This window comes from Lepisma saccharinum, chromosome 5 (genome assembly GCF_977018435.1).
Source record: "Lepisma saccharinum chromosome 5, izLepSacc3.1, whole genome shotgun sequence".
Lineage (NCBI taxonomy): Eukaryota > Metazoa > Arthropoda > Insecta > Zygentoma > Lepismatidae > Lepisma > Lepisma saccharinum.
The window spans coordinates 46,390,340-46,416,065 of NC_139233.1; the positions used below are offsets into that span (position 1 = coordinate 46,390,340).

General features: G+C 34.8%; 1 protein-coding gene across 1 annotated transcript in view; it reads left to right on the plus strand.

Moving 5' to 3' along the window:
- The window catches only part of LOC145987795 (calmodulin-lysine N-methyltransferase), an 80,337-nt gene that overhangs the window by 50,269 nt on the left and 4,342 nt on the right, over positions 1-25,726 (plus strand). Inside the window, exons 3-6 of the mRNA XM_083122497.1 lie at positions 12,396-12,468; positions 14,001-14,135; positions 17,832-18,081; positions 21,655-21,907. Coding sequence (XP_082978623.1) covers positions 12,396-12,468; positions 14,001-14,135; positions 17,832-18,081; positions 21,655-21,907 — 711 coding nt within the window. The remainder of the gene's footprint in view (positions 1-12,395; positions 12,469-14,000; positions 14,136-17,831; positions 18,082-21,654; positions 21,908-25,726) is intronic.

A 25,726-nucleotide genomic window follows, 5' to 3' on the forward strand; every position in this document is an offset into this window, starting at 1 on the left:
CTTATGTAGTATACATAACTAAAATACGTGTTAATACTAACTTTGCAATATAAAACCACTGCTCTCGTATTTGTTTAAATGATACACCAGGTAATTTTTCAATATACTATTGAATTGCCCTAAAGTATAATGAAAGCATTGTTCCTACAGTGATCATTTTGCAGGTGACTGGCAGTGAAAGTGTTAAATGAAATTTCATCTACAATCTTTATTAAATGGTTAAGAGAATGTATTTTCTACTGAAATGCATTCTTGTTTACAGTGATACGCATATATATATATATTAACATTTGTCGTTACTGGATAATTATGCTCTTCTGATTTTTGTACCATGACATTCAAGATCTGCTTATCATAGAATAATATTACTTTGAACTTCTGCATATGTACCAGGGATGTTGAACTCAAGTATTACATCATATCATTGTCCATATCTATGTTTTTTAACTGTTGCAATTTAAATTGCATTTGGCACAACCGTAGAATTTTTTTTTTCTGTCTGATTATGTACACCTTTTTGGTAATTTTTCCTTTTTTAGTTCCCTTATTATGTAGTATTTTTTTTGTATAATACCTGTAGGTACGATGTGTGCCATTTTTTAAATATGACTTGTTTAAGCTGTATATGAAGATTTTTGCACATAAGTGTGAATGGGAAGTTAAAACCCCCATTGTAATTTTTGTTTGTGTGTGTGTATTTTATATATGTTAAATTAATTATAATTCCTCATTCCAGAAATAGATTCCATTCCATTATCAAGTATTATTATTAGCCTTATTATCCAAGAATCAAGTATTTAAATATTCCATTTGCTTTGTGTTGTTGTTTGTACCATTCCTATATCCTGTATATTTCCCACCATACCATTCCATTCCACAAACTTAGTTTATTTGCCATTCCCACATTGTGCATTTGGTAACTTTACATGCAGTCTAGAAATAGATATTTGATGAGGGATACATATGGATTTAGAAGTAAAGGATGCAATATGTCCTATTTTTTTTTCTACCAGGCACCACTTAAATGTCCGGCTTATCATTTACCCCTGACTTTACTGTGTGTGGGGTGCTCTAATTTCAACATACCTATTTCAAACCAAAATATTAATTCCATGGCATGAACAACCAATTGACAGCCAAGCAGCTTATGATGGATGACATATGGTCTTTGCTGTTTTCTCGCTTTTTAGACCAGAACCACTACTGCTGTTTTCAAGTAGCTCCCCAATTGTCTTCGTGCTGAGTTTCCACCAAGGACATTCCCAGAACCACTTCCAATCAGATGCCTCTTACCATAGCATTGTGTGGCAATATTCCATCTGATCTTGATAGCACAGTGTAACGTTGCTTCGTAATAAGGTGCCCTGGGTTCGATTCCCCATGGAGCCACACAGTGGTTCTTATCCCACTTTAAACTTTAGGTCCAGTCCTGATTAGCCTATCTGATCATAAAAGGGACAAAGTTTGCGTTGCTCTTGCAATTGAAACATCACAATACAAGACATTTTGAGGGGCTATAATTAATGGCAGTGTAGTGGTACTGAGAAAATCATGCAGGGAGATGAATAGGACTAGGTGAGTGTCTGGCTAGATATCATGATTATCTCTCTCTGCTCATCACTTATGGGAGAGTTATGATTATGTGAACACCTTCAGATGGCCTATGATCTCATCCTTGATGATTGCTGCACTTCCAATTCCATTTACAGACAACACAACACTGTAAAGTTTCCATTTTTCTCCGAATTTGAATTTATTCATGTTGATGCTGTTGCCAATGCACTAATGTCTGCAGTTGCGGCAGGAAGGCAACACCGTTATGCCTCTTACCCTAAAGTTCGTTTTTACTGATTTTAAAAATTATTCTTTTTCTAGCTACCCCATTTAATACTTATTCGGAAAAACAAGCATGTGAATTATGCTATTCGTGGAGACTTAGATTGCTGCAGCAATAAATGCCATAGAGTTAATAACTCTAGTTTACACATGGCTCAACAACCAGAGTAGAGTCTTGCATGAATGAGTGTATACGAAGGTTACCAAGGTAACCATGCCCTCTCTTCCATACATCCTGTTGTTTATTTCTACCACTATGGAAAACTTTAGACATCACTATCGTCCATTAATCCCTTACCTGTCTTGCTCAAGTGTTTTGTATATTTTTATTTTTCAAATGTGTGTTTGTGTTTAATAAGTCATATTTCAAAAATTGGCATTATACTTATTTCTAGACATTACTGCTGGTCAGTGTATTATTTGAATTATGAATAAATATTATGTCCTTGATATTTCAAGGTTTGTTAATGTTTGTGTTTTTTGGTCACATCTCATAGTCATGCATTTTGAGTTGTTGATTTTTAAGGTATTTGTAAGGATTTTGTCACGTAATGTTGGAGTGGTTCTGATAATTTTTGTATCAATAAATGCTTATATTGCTGGTTCTTATGGCTGGCTGGTTTTATTCACTTCTTGTATGACTATTGGCATATCATTTCTCCCAGCCAACATTATTTTCTAGTAACCACTATAGTCAACCCAACAATCAAAATCACAGTGATCCAACTGACATGTAGGCAAAATTAAAATAACATTATTTAAATACTTTCAGGATTGTCCTTGTTTTTTCATATTGTTTTTTGTAGTTTCTTAACATATTTTGTAAGTTCAGAAACATCTCAACATTATACAACCATATCTACAATTGCTGTAGTAGAGAAGCTTTACACATACGCATGACTATGCTAGGTGGCTCTTTTTATTTTATGTTGTAAAATAACTTATGCAAATTTTCTTTGCAAAAGGTTTTTTTTAATAGTTTTTTTTTGTAAATTTTGCCATATTTTTGTGTAATATCAACATTGTGGTCAGATGAGTTTGTGTATATTCTTTAAGCCAGTGAAACTGGTTAGTGACGAGAACAACCCTTTTCTCGGTTATAGATATGATATTCCAGCAGTTACAAGCTACTGCCAATAAGTTTTAATAAACTGCCAAGTATTTCTACCTCTTTTAGGAATGTTAATGATACATCTTTTTTGTTTCTGGCATGTAGCTTATCAGTAAAGAATATATTAAATTTATTATTTTTTTGGCTTGCTTGTGATAATTGATTTTTTTTTTTTCAAATTATATTGTTCATGATATTGTAACTTTATGTTGGTATCGAAGATGTAATTAGTTATTACAGATGCGAAAATTAAAGAAGTGACAGTCAATATGCAAAATTTGTGACAGTTTATAGCATCTGTTTAAAAATATTTCATAAATACTAGTCATAATGCTTACCCACATACTATATTGTTCTTTCCTTAGTTTCTCAGTTTTTCTCTTATTTTCCTAAAGTCAAGTTAAAGTATAGGAAATCTATTTTTATTGGTTAATATAATTCATTCACCTGTAGATTGTCAACATTTGCTCTGGGACTAATTACATCTCACCATTGAGTAGTGCCGTGTTCCAAAATCCCAAAGTTTTATTTTGTGTGGAAATGCACTTAAACTGCTATCCAATCAGATTAGTGGCCATTTTTTAAAGAAGGAAAGTTTCCTTTTTTTTTTTTTAATGTTCCGAAGTATTTGCTGAAGATAATTTATTCTATAATATGTTAAATACTTTAACGTGCAAACCTTGCTGGGTGTTGTGTTGTTTTATGTTGAATATCAAGACATACCTTCATACATACATGAATAATGAAATGCATAGATCTGATCCTTTGCGAAATGACATACTTGTAGCATTGTATTGCATGTGGTTTTATCATGTTAAAATTGCTGAATGAATTTGTTCTCTCATATATATATATATTATATATAAATAAATGTGGACATACTATTAGATAAATTTTATTTAGTTAGTTTTTACTACAGGTACAGCTTTCATTTTTTTATCATTTTTGTTGTACCATAATAGTTATGACATTTTTGTCAGGAAGTTATTATTTTTTAACACCACACTATTATGTTTGTATGTTAGTATGTTTTGCAATCTGTATCAATAATCATATGGAAAAATGACTTGCAGAATATGACACATTTGTGTGATTCATCTTTTATGATGGTATATTTATTTATTTGACATTATCTACATGTGTGTAAGTAGATGGTTCATTAAATGTTTTATTAAGCGTACATTACTTGGCACTTTACTTAATGTCATATTGCCGACCTTTGATTTTGTGTTCTAAGTCTGTATGTAAATTAGTGAGTTGCAGAGTACAAACATGACAAGTCACAAATAAAAGTTATTTGTGTAAATTTATTGACAATTTTAATAAGTGATTACTCAAAGTTTTCTTGCTCTCTTAATTATTGATTATGTGTGCATCGTAGTCTTTAAATTTTGATATATTTTCATATGCTTGTGTGAAATGTTCCTGCACTATACAAAATTATTTTGGGAATTAAGAAAAAAATATTTCTATTAGAGTGTACTGTACTAAATATTTCACATTTCTTGTTTCAAATATTATTATACTTTTCACTAAAATTCCTGTACATTCTTTATATACCTAGGTGTTTCTTTGTATGATAGACAATTGTATTTCTGAAATTGTATACATGCAGTGTAGCCTTTGATTACCAAATTTGCAAAGTTTGGCACAAGTACAGGACTAATTTGTCATGCTGAAAAGCTAGGGGACCAAAAATAATAAGTATGAATTATACTCTAGTATTGAAAATATTTTTAGAGTGCAATTTTTTAATAAATAGATTGATAGAGAATTTCTTCTTTTAGTGTAAATTTTAAAAATATTTTAATAAGCCAATTCTCAAATTGCACTTTGGTTTCTTTTTAATTTAAAGCACATGTAGATGCTTGTGAATTGTCATAAACACACTACCTTTGCAAAAATAATTTATAAGGTTGTCATGTGTGTCTGACTTTGTGTGTGAACAATTTCATTTAATTAAAATCATTCACATGTTTATACCAACTAATGTTGTCACTCATGGAAATGGTATTAATTCTGCCTTTTTTTGCTATTAGAAACATATTTGCTTATTGCATTTTCTGACTGTTTTGTGTGAAGAGTTGATTGTTTTACCCACGTAACCCCTTAACTGGGTGTGGCGTGTGTATATACGTATTCCCTCCAGTATGTTGGCATAATATGTCCACGTGTAACAGCCAACATTCCCTGGTTATGAGAAGTTTGAGCCGATGTTATGATTCCACGGTAATGTTGTTTTCTTTACCAGAAGCCATAAGAAAGCCAGAATTTGTTTTACTAATTGAGATTTTGTCCATCAGAGGACACCATTATACAGCATGGTATGCTGCAGGAACAGTTTTACAACAGAAATAGCTGGATTGAGTAATAATTCTATGTGCTTCAACAATAACAATTATTGTTGTAGCAATTAAAATTAAGAATTAGTTTGTGCTTTAAGTATTTCTGAATACTTAATAGAAAAAAATATATATATTGTAATAGCTAATCTTCTCTGGCATTGTAGAAATACCACATACCCAGGGGAGGTTAAAGATAATGAGCTAAAAAAAATAACACAGTTAACAAGTTAATTATGGAAGCTCAAATATAGAATGCTTAAAAGCTAAGAACAAAATCTATTTTTAAGGCACAGAACAGCACATATGGAGGTGTTCGTACAATATACTCTTATTCAAGTGCACCTCGTTTATATTATTATTTATTCCAAAATAAATGCCAACAAGACAAAGTCTATAAATGCAGGGTAAATTATAAGACTATATTCATGTGCCATGTACAACCATTTCACAGAAAGTGAATTTTTATTATGAACATTCAAGAAAATTGTACAAATACATATTTCACACTTCATCTGATCAGAGTGACCATGTATTATTCATTCGGCACACATCCATTCAATTTTATACTTCACACCTTCGAATAATATGTAATTTTAATTGACAAATATGTTGTCCTAACCAGGTTTTAACCCTTCCACCACACATTCTTTTCTCCTTTTCCTGAAGAATGATCAAGATCAGCCTGAAAATTCGGAAGATAAAACAATGTACATCTTGTGACTTCATCTAATTTTTGATACATTTGACCTTTTTTATGATTAATGTTTTCATATACTTAACATGTGTCAAAAACATGAAGTTGTTTCCATTGCATCACGTTGAAACTATTGTTCTTATATTGTATTTGTGACTTTCAAAGAAAGAAATAATTGATATTGTGCTTGTTGAGTTTTTCCTATATCAATAGTAAAAAAAAAAAAAATATTGGAAAGATCCAAGTTACACTGCATGTATATAAATTCATTTGTGTTCAGTGTTTTATTTGAGTCCTCACGTTATCTTTTACTAGTCAGTAATTCTATGTTACAAAACGTGTGTCCCCACCCATTATAAATAGATATTTCAAGAATATAATTTTACATTGCCTTTACTGCTGTCAGCTTTGTGATTCTGATTCCCCCCATATTAAGTTGTTAAGTACCACTATGACTTCCATCAATTGTATGAGAGATGAGAGCTATGTGCCTCAAATAATTATTGTGGTGTGTTCAGAACAATGTTATTGGTGTGTACAGGCAAAATAGAACTTATGTCACTGTTAAAACTTTGTGGTCATAACTTGTTCTCTCTGTTGTGATTGTTGAAATGTATTGTTGAAATCCTGAAGTGCATTATATGCAACAATGGGAATGGGGGTACCATTTTAAAATATGTCATTTTTCTCTACTAAGTGTAGTTTCTATGTTCACAGCCACATTGAATAAAATAATTGAATTAGGGACTAAATTTGCGATAAGTTTGGGTGGACCTAATTTCGATTGAATTATGTAACGATGGGATGGATCTCTTACACCTGGTTTTGATTTTTCAACATATTAAATTTTTTACTACTGCCAATAAATGGGCCATGTTTTCATGACTTTTAACTGGGGCTGAACTGATAACTGATGCTGATATGTTAATTGGTATCACAAATATCAGTTTAAATTAATCACCAATACTCATTGATATTTTACTGGAGTCTGGGTGTCTCGGAGCACTAGCATACACAAGGACTGATGGGACTGCAGACCCCATCAGCCCCTGACAGGATCACAATTTTCAAATGAAAAAGGTAAGAACTCAAAAAAGGGAAAGATGCAAACTCAAACCTCCTTTAAATGACCCTAGATTACCACTTTTGTCTTAGAGTACAATTTTAATAGAATGAAAAAGATCCAAGGCACATAGTGGTTCGGATCCCACTTTACACTGTAGAAACATTCTCGATCAGCCTATCTGTGTATAATGTAGTCTTAAAGCAAAAACTCAAAATACAAAATATTTAATTGTTTATCCTACCGAGAACAAAACTATGCGCTATCCACTTTTACAATTCCAGCACCTCCCGAAAGAAAATTCTGCATACGCCAGTGTCTCGTAGAGTCTGCAAAAGTGCTGTATGGCACTTTTGCATAGTCTAAATTCCCTGGAAGTTGTGCAAAATGCATAATTTTCATTTTTTGGCAACATCATCAGGGGAAAAATGGAGTTCACGATTAAATAATTGTCTTATGTGAAAGTTTGAATATTTTAAAGCCAGGAGATTAATATGATGTAGTTCCAATTAGAAGTGTAAAGTTGTTTAAATTTCCAAGTATCCATATCAGTAGGAATCTGCATGAGTATTGGCATTGCTATCAGCTGAGCCCTACTTTTAAAGATTGTCAAGACATTAAAAAAGCATCTCCCATGTTCTTTATTTGTTCCTTACAAAAGTATACAAATCGCTTTATTGTCCAATGTAAGGTAACATGCTCAATCACCAAAATGTTCTAAATTTGTATCCATTGTAATAGGTGATAAATAAGAGTAGCATGTATTTGGTTAAAAATCATTAAAGTTACATATTTACGTTTCAAATTACAACACTAATTTTCGGAATCAACTGAGTAGTACAATCAGTGGCTGAGATAGCAATAGACAAATTGTCCATCACTACTTTTGTTCCTTTTTATTCTACATTCTTTTAAGGGATGGAGTTGTGAAAAACATGGTGATGGACATTCACTTATTACTTTTTGCTGTTAAATGATCCAATCCGTCGTTACATTACCATGTTTAAAAACAGGTTTTTGTATTGAAATTGCAATTGTAGTATACAATAGGAACATGTATTTTTAATGCTAGAATGAACCACACTATAGCACATAGAACTTTAATAGCGTTATGGTGCTTTGTAAATAAGTATTAATTGACAAATAACAGAAATGTGATGCTGAAGCCTTATGTATTATCCCTCCACAGTTAGTTACTGTGAAAAACTAAACTAGTATTCAAAATTTTGTAACAAGTGCATTTGTCGCACGTGTTTCACCATGTCAGTATTAAATCACCATGTGAGTATTCAATTATAAAGATTTGCAATGGTTTATTTTACGACTTGTGTGTGTCTAGTGTAGGAGTTGGGTTTCCCCCTGCCTTAATGTATGCGAACCAAATATTTTGCCTTAAATGTTTTACATAGGCAAGTGCCATTTTATAAAGATAAAACAAAAAAGTGGCCAAGTTGGAATGATGTTCCTACCACATGGTTTATAAAGAAATTGAGTGATATTGTTGTTATCACTGGAATGTTTGCTATTATAGCATTTTTCCCTAAGCTAAATTAATAGCACATGCATAGTGCCATATATGTTTTGTATGCAATATTGTTCACCCAAGTGATACAGAAGAGAATAAACATGTGGAAAGAAGTTTGGAAATTATTTCTGTTTTTTTGTGATTCCCTTGATCTTCAAGTTTGAATATTTTTAGTTTTTTTTTAAAATTATAAGTTAAGTACCACGTGCAAATACCTTTTCATTTTTTTTTATTTTATTGTGGTGGTTATGCAAATATTTAAGATATCATATGTAAGTACATTCATTTTATTATTAATTTAAATAATTAGAAATTGACAGTAATTTGAACACTTATGAACAATTTTGATGGGTAGGCACTGCTGCTCCAAGCAGCAAATTTAATTGATTTAGTAATAGTAAATGTTATCAATGTAATAATGCTACCCAGTGATCAAAAAGTCACGTAACCCATGGAGGGACTATAACAGATGTTGGAAATGGCCACCATTCAGTTCCTCACACATGTGCACCCTTTCGATCATGTTCCTGAAGACCCTCTGGAGTGTATCACATGAAATGTTGTCCACAGCAGGTTGAATATTCGTCTTCAGTTCATCCAAAGTGTGTGGATGTGTTACGTAGGCCGCGCACTTCAGAAATCCCCATGAGGAAAATGTCTGGCGGAGTGAGATCGGGAGACCTGGGTGGTCATAGTGGCTTCTTAATGATGCACCCAGATGTTACATGGGTTGCGTGACTTTTTGATCATTCAGTATAAATGCTGATCATCCATCTTCATCCTTCATCCTCTTGCTACAAAGAAAATAATAGAGAAGGATGAGGGATTGGGGAGAGAGAGAGAGAGAGAGAGAAATTGTGTGTGTGTGTGAGAGATAGAGAGTTCCTTCCCTTCTCTCTCTCCCACCTCCCTCCCTCCCCCTAACAATGTGTACTATATTTAAATACAATTCCAAATATGTAGTTTCTGTTATCATGACTAAAGCTGTCTTTCCTCGATATCATAATGGTTGATGTCATCTTGTAAACAAAGGGTCCCAAGTTTGGTTTGCCAGTGGAGCACATTGTAGTTTGGAATATACGTACTTTGAAATGTACAGTTATATACACTTCTGGGTTGTAACAACTGCATTGACTTTACATGGTGATGTTACAATCCAGAAGTGACCGAGATTGTATTTCAGTCTGAAGTGGAGCCCAAATTACATACTAAATTTTCTGCTAGCCCTTTCCAAAGAGGTCAATTTCCAATGAGGGCAAAAGTCCACTTCATGCACATACAGGCTAATCAGGACCCCACCTAGAGTTTATAATGGTGGGATCCAAACATGTGTGTACCTACCTCTAGTATTGAACCTAAAACCCTGTGATTACAAGTTGACGGTATTACTGCTATGCCATCGGGGAGGCCCAGGAAATACAATGGTTCGGATCCAAGTTTAACCTGTAGATTCAGTCGAAACTGAATCTTCCTTATTCTGACAATGGGGGATGAGATGTCTGAAATGCCCTTTGCTGTCTTTTATTTCCATTTTGTTTTGTGTTGTTCCTTATTCCTGATTTTTATTCAGATAAGACCGTGTACTTTTCTGCACCAAGTGATTTTCCATATTTGAAAAAAAAGACTTCACACAGATGGTAAATATCACAACAACTGAGTGATTCCCTTCACAGGGTGTCTACCAGTCAAGAAATCAACAGGTAGTTGACCAAGAAATTATGCTCTTGGTCAAGAATTTTTGCTATTTTTTTACAGTATAGTGAACATACATTGTAATATACCTGTACTGGGATTTGATAAAATTTCATATTTGGAAATCTAAAATTGTTTTGAATTGTAGTTGCATTTGTTCAGTTTGTTTCTTAAGAATGACATTCTTATATGCTTGAAGTTTTGTAAAAATATTAAATAAAGTAATCTGGCCATTCCCCATCCAGGATGAAGTCTGAAGCATTAATTTTTTCATGCATTAATAATTAAAGCAAGTCTAAATCTCTTGTTAAAGTATAGTAAAGTTCATCTTAACCAACCTTCTGGTAGGGTTTTTTCATTGAATAAAAATATATATTTTGTTAAATAAATGCTAGAAAAAAGTGGGGAAAAAGTCAAGAATTTTGGATTTGTTATTTTGGTAGACACCCTGCTTCACTTGATGAAAAGGAATTAGGATAACTTTATGTAATATAACTCGATAGTAGGAAATGTAGCTTTCTCAGTGACGTGATTTGAACAAGAGTTTTCGGGCTACCAGCCAATGCATGTGCTTGAAACATTGGACCCTGATATCAAATTAGTCTGACTAGTAACCTGAGAACACTTGTTTGAATAACTCAATTTGAATTGTTTTATTGTTAATTAACAATTGCAGTAAATGGTGTAATAGTTTATATTTATTTATGTAAAGATGAATTAATTTTTGGGAGAAAGTGGTTAGTCATTTATGTGATCATGATGATCATCTAATTATATTACTGCAATTTCTTGGTGAATAATAAGAAAATAACAACAAAAAGCAACACTAGAACTCGTTTGACTTATTTTAATTTGCATTTCTGTTACTTTTGGCTAATCATAAAGTTGATTGATTGATTTGTTTTATTTTACTTCACTTTTTGTGTCACCTTTGGCTAATTTGCGAAGATGGGGATGAGTAATGACATGATGAAATTGATGAATAAACACTCGCAAACATCCATGCCCAGGTCGGTATTTGAAGCCAGAACCTCTGGAGTCATAGCATGATGTGCTAACCACTCTGCCACGAGGGCTGGCTAATCATAAAGATGAGGATGAAAGATGATTGATGAAAAGATAATCAAACATGCATGAACATAAGCCCCATATCTGACTATGGGTCCATGCACCAGAGCTTCATTAGTCTGCAAAATGCAATCCAGGGTGTTGTATATGGAAATAAGGTTGGCATTTGGGTGACTTCTGAAAGTCAATAAGGTTGGGTCATCTTGTATTTTCAATCACTTTTTGTTTAACTTAATTTCAAACAGTATGTTTTTGATTTCTTTCTAATGGTTTTTAACAGTTGGTCAAGAGTTTGTTGTTTATCCATGTACATGTTCTTTAAAGAATCCCATAAAAATAGGTCTGAAGGTGTTAAATCAGGTGAGCTTTCAGGACATACTGATCAGCAAAATTAGTAATTAATCTACCTTGAAAAAGGTCTTTCAGATTTCATGTTATTTAAATTTGTTAGCTGTCTGCATGCTGTGGTGTCTTGTTCAAAAACCACATATTGATCAGTCTCTGTTCTCCAGTATCTCGCTTTAAAATGCCTTTGAGGCATATGTTGGTAATTTTCCCCATTTACGGATATTCGTTCATTTTTGTTTTCAAAAAATTATGTTTTGATATTTTGTGCATGAATAGTGCACAACTTCTTGCGGATGTAATGATGTGTGGGTTTTTGCATACCCAGAATATAGTGTTTTGTTCATTGACATGGCCACCAATTGATTGTGACGTCTTTGATATATTCTCATTAACACAACTGACCTGTTTCTAAAAGAAAATAATACATTTTCTGCATATTGTTGTGCTGTGTATTTATGCATGATGACTTTCCAGCTATTCTACCTGCCACATGTAAAAAGTTTTAAAAATTAAGGCCAAAATTCAACATGAGAGTTAATTTTACCCCACCCTTTATGTAGTGTTTTTATTGTTTTTTTACAATTCTTTTAATACAACCCAGATGCAAGAGAAGAATGACACTGAAAATTAATGACATACAAGTAGTTTTGAAGTGTGTATTTTTTTAAAATTTAGAATATTTTTTACAACAATGAATATTTGTACTTTTTCAGGGCTGATTATTGGAAATCTCAAGCCAAGAAGTTTTGCGACTTCTGCAAGTGTTGGATAGCTGATAACAAACCAGTAAGTTTCTGTTGTAGTATGTATGTGAACACACATACATATACATATGTACGTATTAGGGCTGAGGGAATACTGTAGCCAATGACTAAGAATTGGCCAATAACAGTGCTACCTATATCAAAATGTTGGAATTTATTTTCAGATAGTGGCCAATACTTTTCTTTGGGCCCGTAAAAAGATTGGACGACATTTTCTCCAAGCTTAATCATCCTGAAAATTATGCAAATTCAAAGTTTCCATGCATTTTGCACTAGTTTGATTGATTTGGTTTCTTTTACTCCATATTTCTACAACTTTTGGCAAATCGGGAAGATGATGAGTGATGATATGATGAAATTGATGAAGGAATACTTTACAAAGAACATCCATACCCAGGTCAGGATTCGAACCTGGGACCGCTGGTGTTGTAGCGTGCTGCATTTTGCAAAGTCTTGTGTGAAAAAATTGGATTTTGTGATTACATAACAGTTATTTTAATATTGTGGTAAAATTTTTGAATATTTTAAAGCAAAACTGGTAAATTGATGCATATAATGGAAGTGGAATACTTACACGCTAATTTTAATCAATATTTTGAACAACTTTTAATTGTTGCAATTTCCAAGCATTAGTATTAATGAAAATTCGTAAGAATATTGGCATTTGTATGGCTCACCCTTGATATACATAGAATTCCAGTGTAGCCAATGGTTAGTGCTTGACTTCGGTGTGAACAGCCTCAGGTTCAGTTCCTGGTAGGAGTCCCTAAAATGTTTATGTTTAGCAAGCATGATTAGGAAAATTTGGGAGTGAGTTCCATTCTCAAGAACCAGACAAGAGCAGCAATGGGACTCGAATGAGCTGACCATGCATCAGCCAATTAAAAACCTGCTTGGCAATCCCGTGACCTCAGTGGGGTGTTGTAGGGCAGTCGGTAGGGCAAGTGGAGACCTGGGTTCATTTCCCAGGGTGGGTGATTTCAAGTGGGAATTTTTGCAGCAGTGTCACTACATGGAATTGCTCTGGGGTTCATCCAGCCTCTAATAAAATATATACCTGGGAGGTAAAGGTGCCTGGAGCATGGTGGTGATCATATTGCCTCCACATATGGCTGAGATTATGTATGTGTGGAGCCCCTACCTCTAGATCTCTCCCCTCATATGCCTTCACTGCATGTTGCAATATGCAGAGAGTAGCTTTAACTTTTTTTGAAACAACGTTTGTACAGTCATGGACACTTCTGGGTTGTAACGGTTCTATTGACTTTCAATGGAATTGTTATTAGAACATACACATTTCAATAGACAGAATGGCATGTCATATTCAATTCTTACAATGCCTACCAATTGATATAAAATGTTTGATGTTATGTTGTCAACCATTAATACCCTAGATTAATCTTATTTTTAAATGAAAGAATTAAATTGAGCAATTACATTGCTGCACAATCCTGTTCGCCGTGAGTTAAAAGAGTTAATACATTTTAAAATGTAATATCTCTACTTTTTAGGCTATCATTATGGTGAATATAATACTGTGTTATACTTTTTCAGAGCGTTGAATTTCATGAGAAGGGGAAAAGGCATAAAGAAAATGTTCAGCAAAGGCTAGGAGAAATAAGGAAGAAAAGCACGAAGGAATTCAAGGAACAAGTTAAAGTAGATGAACAGATAAGAAAAATGGAGGAAGTTAGTAAAACAGTTGTTTATATTTGTATTTATTCTTATTGTTACCTCAGAGTGGCTGAGTGCATTTCATGTGTAACTGAAAGTATCATCCCTGCAGTTCCTATTCTTTCATACAATCACCATTCATCCTCATTGCAATGATTTTATAAGGATGTTCAAACTTTTTTGTATGGAGGGACAGTCTATTACTTCAGCAATTTGTTGTGGACCATATTTCATAGTACTCAAAATAATTAGGTTTTGAGAGTGCTAAAGCAGGCCCCATAAAAGTGAAAAAAGAAAAACTTTCACAGATCATAGTTTGGGTAGCCCTTCCATCTATAGAATTAGGAAAGCTTTATTTCAAAAATAACAAATGCAGTGCTTATGCTTTCCTTTCTGCTAGTGGAAATACCTAATGACCTAATTAAATCAACTAGAAAGAAAGCAGTATAATATTGAAAAGTACAGGGTGATCAAAAAGTCCTGCATGTCACCAGACACATGTTAACTTACCAGATTTTGTTGCAGTCTTCAATTCGTCCAATGTGCAGGGCTATCTGAATATTCAGTGTGTTTCATTGCACACCACAGGAAAAATAGGCAAAAAGGTCCAAGGATCTTACAGGCCAAATGTGTCCAGAAACATAATGCCCAAACACCATAGACCATCGTTTCTCAACCTATGGGGCACGACCCACTGCTAGGTCCCAAGTGGACGTTTGGTGGGTCGCGAAGTTGGGCTCGAAAATTTATTTCCCATGTTTTAAAATCCTACGACATTTAAATTACTAAGATATATTGTTTTAACAATTTAAATTCAACCAGTGTTGTAAAAGAGGGCTTCTTAAAGTAGCTACTCGATGTTAGCAAAAATATGATTATAAACTGGGTGCACACCCCTACAAGTAATTCTGCCAGCGCCCATGCTTAAGGGTTCTATGATTACCTCTAAGGTGGGTCCCGGACTGAAAAATTTTGAGAATCACTACTATAGACATAAGTTTTACGTAAACCATCACTTCATCTTGCTCAAAGTAGCCTAGTACATGTGCGTGCACTCCGGTACAAACAGTCCATTTGCATGAAACTTCTAATTTTCTGATCATGCATGGCAGTTATACACATGATGATATATTGGTGGAAGACAAGTTTCAGGAACTATGACTGTTTACGTACCTAGACAAATGGAAGGATACCTCATCTATGTAGAATGTAGCACCCAGAATGTTCTCTCCTTCATGAGCAATAAAAATCAAGAAATCATGTGCAATACTCCCACCTTTTTCACTTTTCACAGCTGTATGTGACATACCGTATCAAACTCCAATTGTGACATTTTGATATTGTTCTTGTGAATATAAGATTTTTTTCATGTTTTGGGAAATAACCGACTCCGCGGTTAATTGGTTCTACTCCTATCTACAAGAACGTCAACAATGTGTCGTTGACCTATATGGAAAATCGTCGTGGAAAAACATTCCATGTGGTGTCCCTCAAGGCACTGTACTCGGCCCCCTCTTATTTGCTATGTACATAAACGACCTCCCGACGGTGCTTAACTGCTGTAAATACTATATCTATGCCGACGATTTTCAGTTATATTTCTCTTTCCCCCCGCAAGAAATACTGCATGCAATAGAAATTGTGAACAATGACCTTAAACAAATAAGTACTTGGTCTGCACACCATGGCTTATATCTAAACCCGACTAAAACCCAGTGTATTCTTGTAGGTTCCCCTAGAATTTTGAGCAAAATAGATAAATCTAGCCTCCCTAGACTCAACGTAAATGATATTCATCTGCCCTTCTCCATTACTGTTAAGAATCTGGGTGTGATACTCAACCACCATCTCACCTGGGCAGAGCAAGTTAACTCTGTATCTAGAAGAGCTTTCGGTGCATTGCATTCACTCTATCGGCTCAAAAACTTCCTCCCTGAACGCATAAAAATTAAACTGGTCCAGTCTCTTGTATTTCCCATTGTTGACTATTGCGACATTGCTTTCTTGGATGTCAATCACGAGCAAGCTAAATGACTGCAGCGAATTCAAAATGCCTGCATTCGTTTCGTTTTCGATCTAAAATATTCAGAGCATTTGACATCGTACTTTGCGAAGGTCGAGTGGCTTAAATTAAGCGATAAACGTAATTTTCATAAGTTAATTTTACTGTACAAAATCCTCCAATTAAAACACCCACAATATCTCTATAACCGATTTCAACATCTTTTCGACTTTCACAGCTGCAACACCAGATCGCATGAAAGGTCTCTGCTCTCCATTCCACTCCACAAATCCAACTTTTATGCAAATTCTTTTACTGTTAACTCAGCAGGCCTTTGGAACAAGTTGCCACCTGAAATTCATGTCTCTTCCTCAATTGTGACATTCAAAAAATTGTTAAAGTTACACATATTATACAATGAAAATTAAATGTTTGATTTCCCTAATAATATGGCGGGTGCAGAGAATGATAGAAGGACGTAAGGCACAAAAATTATTTAGCGTAATAGTTAAGATGAATTATCGTCAAAGTATATCGTTTTGGACTGTGTTTTAAGTATGTGTAATATTGGACTGTGCTTAAGAAAGTGTAGTGTTATGTATATGCTTGTACGTGTGTAAGGGCAAAAATATGTATGTGTGTGTGTGTGTGTGTGTGTGCCCGTATCTATAGGTTAGATTAACTTTCTTATATGTAATTTTTCTTTGTATTTTTTATTTCTCTGTAATTTTTATATTTTTTTCTTTATTTTTTTTCAATATTTTAATTATTTCATATTCAATTTTTTTGTAAACATGGTCAAGTGGAAGAAAAGGCTCCACAGCCTTAACTTCGCCATGTAAAAGAAGACGAAATAAATAAATAAATAAATAAATAAATAAATGATGTGATGGCAAATTAATATTCTGAAAGGGAAGTATGCAACTATTCACAAAACATTTCTTTATTTGTGGGTGTGGGTGTGCTATTATTTTGGCAACCACTAGACCACTGCTTGGAAGGTTTTTGTCAAGACAGGAAAGAAAATAGTACAATTTTTTTTTCAAATGGGATCACTGAAAGTTATAGCAAATAATTAAAAAGTAGTTTCATAGATGAGTACTTCCTTTTTTGTACGTATAAGTCTAATATAGGTGCACTACTTTGGTAAAGTAACGTTCTAAATACATAGTTTCTTTCCCTGGCTATACACTAGACTCTCGTTAATCCGGCCATTCCTTGCACGTATGGGTGCCGGATTTGCGGAAGTACCTGATTATTGAGAGGGTCGGAAATTACATACTACTATATAGTTTAAACACACAGGAACTATACAGGCTGTACTTTACGTGTTTCCTTTTAGAAGCCATAGTATGTACTGAACTTTACTGTAAGAAAGTCACAATTTCAAATATTGTACGTATGTATAGCATTGTTTAACATTTTTAACTAACAACATTGTTGAACACGATAATTCATTGTTGTGCGCGTCATTTCTGCTTGAGTGACTACAGGCCGGATGTGGGCCGGACTACTGAGAGGGCGGACTATTGAGGGCCGGATTAGCGAGAGTCTAGTGTATTACTAAAATAGTGAACGAACCATTCTGGGTCTTCATCAATTTTTTGATACTTAAAATTGGATCGGCAGAATATGGTTATCGCCATTTGTAAATTTCATATTGGTCTGTCTATTTAATTCATATAATAACCTCTTGTTCATTGACATAGGCAGCAATGAAAGCCTACATGAAAGACCTGGAAACAAACGATGACCTTACGTCAAAGATGTTAAAAGAGCAATTAGCAGCAGCCGCTGAAAGTGCAAAACAACCTGTTGATGTAAAGGAGGGAAATGAAGCAAAAGTTCCGAAAGCAGATCATAAAGCTGTCGAAAGCAGCTCCAACACAGAAGAGAAAATTTGGCATGAAGCAAAGTCGGATGAGGGTTACACATACTATTGGAACAGTGTTACAGGAGGTAAAAGTTGTTGCACATTTTTATTTATTTTCTATTCTGAAACTAACAGTAGTTTATTTGTGTCTAGGATTCGGTTTCAGTTGTATTGATATTTTTCAGGAAACTGTGTTATGTGAAGTTTGAGTTTTCCATCAGTTAGGATGCTAGAAAGGTGGTGGCTGGTCACCTGTACTCGGCCAGTCTGTCCCCCTTTAGCGTCCCCCAGCAAACATGTAAATCTAGATCAATGTTCCCTTCGGACAAATATCCATTTTTCATATGGTATTTTAGGAGTCTTTTAGAGTGTCTGCCTGATGACATTGTGGCAATGATGATGTCTTATAGTCTGGAACCCAGGTGTGATCCCCAATGGAGGTACATTGCACAGTGGTTCAGATCCAATTTTAATCTGTAGGTCCAATCGTGATTAGCCTATCTGAGCAAAAAGTGGACTTAAACAAAATTCAACACATTTTTAATTTGAGTGCTCATTTTGGGTTTTTCTTGTATAAATTCTACATCACTAACCCATCTGCATACACTACTGCACATTTAAGACACTGAGCACGAAAATAGCAGAGTAATAGATACATACCTAAAAATAAAATAGGAAGAGAAGGCATAGAAAGAATTTGTCATGTTCTAAAAGTGTTCATGAAAATCTACTATTTTGTGCTGTCCAGATTAGGGATGGCCACAAAATCCGAATAACAGATATCTGGATTTCAAATTATCTGATATCCAAATATCCAGATAATTCAGATATCCAAACTATATGGATATCCTGATATTCCAAATATTCAGATAATTTGGATATCCAGATTATACAGCTATCCAGATAATGTGGATAGTACAGATATCTGAATATATGCCAATAGTACAAGTATTCGGATAATCTGGATATCAGACTAATACGGTTATTTGTCACATCCAATTATTCAGATTATCTGTGTATTCAGATCGCAATTTATTTTATCCGGATAATCTGAATATCCAGATAATTTGGATATCCAGATAGCAAAATGTCCAATATCTGTATATTTGAAATCCGGATAGAAAATTATCTGATATCCAGATGAAATTTTTATCCAGATTTTGCCATGCCTAGCCCAGAGTACAACCTAAAAGACTGATTGAATATTTTGGAGTTGACACACTGACCGTACTATGACCAGTGTTTCCTAGTTGCCTAATTTTCAATAATTAATGTATTCTGAAAGCTCTGAAGTTTAGCTAAGACTGATTCTTTTCCAGAATCCAAGATTTCGTAGGCAGCATCAGACCAACATGACAAGTAACACGTAATAGGCGACAAGCAAAATGTGGTTTCACACCAGTAACAAGTGCCACTGACATGATTGTGGGATAAGTTTTTGTACCTTTTAACCATGTTTCACTTTTGTTTCCCCTTCTTCTCCTTTTTTCACATCTCTGAAGAAGGTTCAAGTTTGATTTGAAAATTATGACTACCAACAAATTAGAATTACATGTTGAAGAAGTGTGTAAAAAATCAGAAACCATTTTACTAGTGTTTTCCGTGTTTTAGTTTTGTATGTTGCAAGATTTCATATGTGAGGGTAAGCCAGTATATAAGTTGGAGAATGGGATAGGAGAAAAAAAAGTATTTGCCTGATTTTGAGTTTATCTTTCCACACAATCGCATATTCAGACAGGTCTCCTCGATGGCGCAGTGGTAGCGTTGTTGGCTTGAATTCAAGGGGTTCCAGGTTTGATACCCAGTGGAGGCACATAGTGGTTCTGATCCCACTTTAAACTGTAGCTCCAGTCCCGATTAGCCTTACTGTGCATAAAGTGGATTTTAAACACGAAATCAACCAACCAACATATTCAAACACTTATCCCATCATTTAACGAGTCTTTGAAAACCTGCTAGTTGTGTGACATGCGAGTTTGTTTATAACATCTTTCACATCGTTGAAACAGCGACTAGCAAATAACATTCGTGTGTGATGATGTAGGCAGTCCCATGAGAGCAACTCTTTGCCTCAGCTACTTTGTCTTTTGACATATACTGGTTAGCATAGATTATCTTACCTGGTGGAGGCACATAGTGGCTCGGATTGGATCCCACTTTAACTCTTTCGAGGCGGATGACGAAATATTCGTCATGCATGGAAATTCCCCAAGGACGGTGCTCATTTTAAGCAAAATGTAACATGCTGGAAAATGTTTTTTTAAAAAAGTTGTAATAACACGATAAATGCTAATGAGGTCTCGTTTTATTCAGAATCTCCAAGGCTTTCTTTTGGTAAGATAAACATGTTGATGTGTACCCATTTTTGGAAGCAACAGACAGAGGAATTTCATTTTTTTTTTTCTTCAGTGTTTGGCTAGCTCCCATCCAGTAGCACTCATCGATCTGGGCAAACCACCACTTGTCGCTGATTGCCCCAAGTTATGTGATGGCGAATACATAGTATCAAAACGATAATACAAATAGTATTTTTTTAAAAAAAAGAAGAAGAAAACTCAAGGTCAAGGAGAATGTTTATCACAACTGACTGGAAACTCCATCAGAAATTTGCCCATCGATCTGAACAAACCGTCACTGGTAGCTGATTGTCCCAAGTTATATAAAGGCGAATACGTAGTATCAAAACGATAATACAAATAGTATTTTTAAAAAAAAGAAAAAGAAAAAACTCAAAATCAAGGAGAATTTTCATTACAACTGGCCGCAGTGACGTCATCAGAAATGCGTCCATCAATCAGGGCAAACTGCCACTATATGGTGATTGCCCCAAGTAATATAAAGGCTAATACGATAGTACAAATAGTAAATTTTATAAAAAAGAAGAACTCAAAGTCAAGCCCATTCGCTAGTGCCCATCAATCAGAGCAAACCACCACTAGTTGCTGATTGCCCCAAGTTATATAAAGGTGAAAATGACAGCACAACAATTAGCCTGGCGATGCAAGAATGACGGCAGATGTGAGGTGAAAGCTTGGAGAATAAACCCAAAAAGATTCCATGTGTTTTTGTTTTTTTTTTAATTCGGTATCCTGTTTATTAAACTTGTATTACCAAAACATTTGTTTGACGAAATATTCGTCGTCCGTCCATGAGTTACTTCTGGCATCTACAGGCCCTGCCCCAAAAGGATTAAACTGCAGCTTCAGTACCGATTAGCCTTTCTGTGCATAAAGTGGACTTAAAACCAAGCAAACAAGACTATTTCCTCCACTTGCCTCAGTTGTAACGTCCATAGACTTCCTTGTTGATGAAGCTTATTCGTCAGTTGGTACAAGTTTTTTGTGTCGGACACCCATCGCCATAAACTACACATGTTTCTTTATGGGTTTCCTCTGGTGAATCATTTCTGCCACAGAAACTTACAACTGCTGTTTTCATGTAGGACAACCACATGTTCAACTGACTCTACTAACCTTGGCATATTCACATTCATTCTGCTTTTCACCCCCCCCCCCCCCCTTTTCCTATCGCTGCCACGTACTACTGATAAAACGTATATCCTGAATTTCACACTAGATTATATATTGACTTTCCCTTGTATAATAAAATGTTATTTATAGCACATGGCATTTAAAAAATATATATGTTTTTTGTAACAGAATCAAAATGGGAACCACCAGATGAAGGATTTTTATCACTAAGTGATCAGGAGAAGATAAACAAACCAAGTGAAACATCAGAAGTGAAACATGAAAATGAAGAGGAAAATGATGATGATGAAACAAAGGAAGTGGAAAGTGAGGAAGAGCCAGCTCAGGCTGAAGAGGAGGAGGAAGAAGAAATTCCAGAAACTGTAATTGGACCAGCACCAAGGTCTGATCCCTATGGTGCTTGGCAAGCTGTAGAAACAAGGTATGTATTTCTTAGGTGTACATTATGAAGATTGTTACTATTATTCCATTTATTTCACACAACCTATTGTTTGGTATTTTGTCTGTAATCTGGTGCATTTCACGTGAATTAATCACTATTGTATTATAGGAAATATACAGACAAACATAAAGCATAAAATACTTTTTAGTCTATGGTAATCTATGGTAAAAAAAATTCCAGTGTACATGATCGCAGGTCATGATATTTTTTTTAATCTCAACTCTAAATGTAATTTCCAGATTGTGAGAGTTAGTAACTGGGGAAAACATCCACTTTCTCAACCTCAGAATCAACAACAACCACTCCTCCACCCAAAACTTGGACTTCTCTGCTGCTGTATACCAACCATTACAATATCCCTATCAGTGACTGTTTCCAGGTAGCGATCATCCACCTCTTACCCCAATGTGCCAACACCTCAGTATGAAAGAGATGGCATATACGTCAGTCATAAGTTCAACCACACCTCCATAAATTCTACAAGGCCACCCAAACCCACCTCCACTCCCAAACCTCGTTCCCCTCACTCTACGGAGATATTGTCAAACAAAATAGAAAACCACACCAAGTACATAAACATTTCTTTACATATACAGTGGCTGTCTTTATACAGACAGCCAGTAAGAACTTTGCAGTAAAAAAAACAACAAGTTTTATGATAAATATCTGTGTATGACTTAAATTAGTACTACATAATACATAATGGAAAGCTAACATTATCAAAATATGTTTTTTTAGGGTAGCTACTCATTGGGAATTCCTTGAATTCCAGAAATTATGCATGAAATATTAGCTCTGGGAAAGATGCATGAATTCTGCTTGAATTTTTCTCCATAGACGTGAAAAATTGCAAGTTTTTATTAATCCAAATTCCATTGAATTTATACATATTTATAAATGCCTTGAGGCAAGTTTTTCAATGTTTAACTTTATTTTAGTTGAGGTAGGAAAAAAAAAGCTGCATCGTGATTACCGAAAAGTAGCAGAAAACGACTGTAAATAACAAAAATCAAGCAAGAGTCTGTACATTTTTTTTCAACGGTTGGTAATTTTCTTTCTTATGTTAACTTCATTGCTTCTGGCAACTCTTCATTGTTCACCATTCTCTGGCTGGAGAGAGGGCCAGTTTCGCCTAGGGGGTGGGTTTCGGATGACAAACCCTCCGTCCTCCCAGCCACAGATCCCGCGCATGTTATTCAGCCAGTTCCCTCGCCTCTTACCCCTCGCGACCGCACCCGAGAATGCTCTTCGTCTCGTAAAGTGGGAGGATGGCACCCCGCCATATTTCTCTCCAAGTTGCATATTCCCCAGCACGGTGGCGTGCAAAGTTTGCAATTGTTGCGGAAGAATGAATACAGAACTGACTAACCAACGATCTATAAGCAATGGAATATTTGCAATTTAGACAATGTAAAAGTTAATATATAAATGTTAATGTAATGTTTGTTCACTTGTGGTTACACGCGGCGTCCGTATCGTCCTTATGAGCGGTCGCCCCTGGAAAAACCCACCATGAAAAAACCAACTAAAATTGTGGGTTTTTCCAGAAAATGTAGTAAATTATTGCTTTAAATGATTGTAAGGTTCTAGAATTGTCAACATTTTGAGAAAACTTGTAAAATAAAAGCTTAGCCAAGCTTATAATACTCAAAATAATTAATGTGTTTTTTTTCAGGATATTTTGCTCAAATCATGCTAGAAATAGACTTTTAACAGAAATAATACGAACTTACATCCAAGAAACAAAAAATCAAAAGGATCTGAAATATTTAGATAAAACATTGAACGAACAAAGCTTATAATTTTGAAATGTGGTAGCACTTAAATATTAGTCACTTCCATATGTTCTCAAGCCACATAGTTTCACCTGTGATGATCAATTTTTACAATAATTTTTTCCATGAATAAAACATTACAAAGAAGAATTGACTACATGTTATTGAAATGTCTTGAAAGTAGAATAAAGTTAATTGTGGTATAATTAAACCAAACATTTTTCAGAAGATTCATTTCATTTCTCAAAATTTTAAAGATGGTAGAGGGAAGCTTCGTTTATTGCAGAAGAACACTGGAATAAATTAAATAATGAAAATGATAAAATAGATCCAGTATGGAGTTTTCTTTTTCACAAATGCCCGACCCTGTGGCCGAGTGGTTAGCACATCGTGCTGTGACGCCAAGGGTCCCGGGTTCGAATCCCGGTCGGGCTTGGTTGTTTGTGAATGTCCATTCATCTATTTCACCATTTCATCACTCATCCCCATCTTCGCAAATTAGCCAAGAGGCACAAAATGCGAAGTAAAATAAACTAAATCAAATCAAAAAAAAAAAGAAAATCTTTTTCACAAATTTAGTAAGCCACCATCTTTAAAATTTAATGTAACAGAAAACATCAAGAAACTTTGTGAAAACAATGATGATTTTGAATTACCTGATGATATTTGGGATTCATAATTTTAAATAAGAAATAATGTGATCAAAATTTTTTATCTGAAATAAAAATAAAACAGACTGCTTCTTTTCACAGTTAGGTTGCTATATTACAAGAATGTAACATATAATGGATTCTTTTTGTTTAAAAAATTGCTAACCATTGTTATAACTGTATCTTTAGTCAAAATATAAATAAATGTCTGATGAAGGGAGCGCGAGTTCTCCTGAAATGTCACAACGAAAAACTGTTTTCTTATGCTTGTAATAACCGTAAACTACAAGAAAATATATCTGAATTGATTTTGAATTTTTGGATACATTGGAATCACACAAACCCTTTATATTGTTAATATATCTCTGTGTGTATGTGTGTGGGTGGTGAGAAGCGGTAATACGTAAGGTTGAAAAAGAGAAAACATCTTCTGGTGACCTTCAATTTTTGGAAAGTTCACCTTGAAAACTGTGAATTATACTTGAATTTTATCATGGTCCTAAAGTGGCCACCCTGATATAGCACCGCACAATGAAGGAACATTCAGGGGATATGGGGGTAGGGCCCGACATATTCTTGATCTTGGCCGGTTTGAAGGTGATGTGATCAGATTGATCGATTGTGAGCACGCGCGGCACCCATTTTGCACACAGCTTTCGCATGTTCAAATATTCATGCACAATATGTCCAACACGTTCCGTTGATATTTTTAAAGTCTCAGCTATCTCGATCAACTTCACTTTACGATCATTTAAAATTATTTTGTGGACTTTTTTGATGTTTTCGTCGGTAACAGCCTCTTTGGGGCATCCACTGCGTGCATCGTCTTCGATGCTCATTTCGCCTCGTTTAAATTTAGCAAACCACTTCTCAACGGTTGATTTTCCTGGTGCAGAGTCCGAATAATGTTTATCAAGCCAAGCCTTGGCTTCAACAGTATTTTTTTTCGCCAAAAAGCAATGCTTTATTAACACACGAAATTCTTTTTTTATCCATTTTTTCACAATAACAAAAGCTGCTTCACTCACAATGCTATATCTCACGAACTAATTATCCGGCAGCTGTGAAATTTATACACGAAGGTTAGTACTAAGTAAAAATCACATGGATTTAATTCTAGTAACGCCATCTATGAATCAGCCTACGAACTTTTCAGCCCAACTGTTATGAGACTGGTGAACACTCACCATCATGATTAAATTGGGGAGCTACGAATGAGTAGCATAACCCAGTCTTAAAAACCTACGACGACGACTAGGGGTTTGTCGTGCTGACCACACGTCACCCCGTAACTGGTTGGTTGATCTCCCACCTCAGAGTAGAATCAGGTGGAATTGCGGCCGGCAGTCGGCAGTCAATGGTGTGCTGCGGCA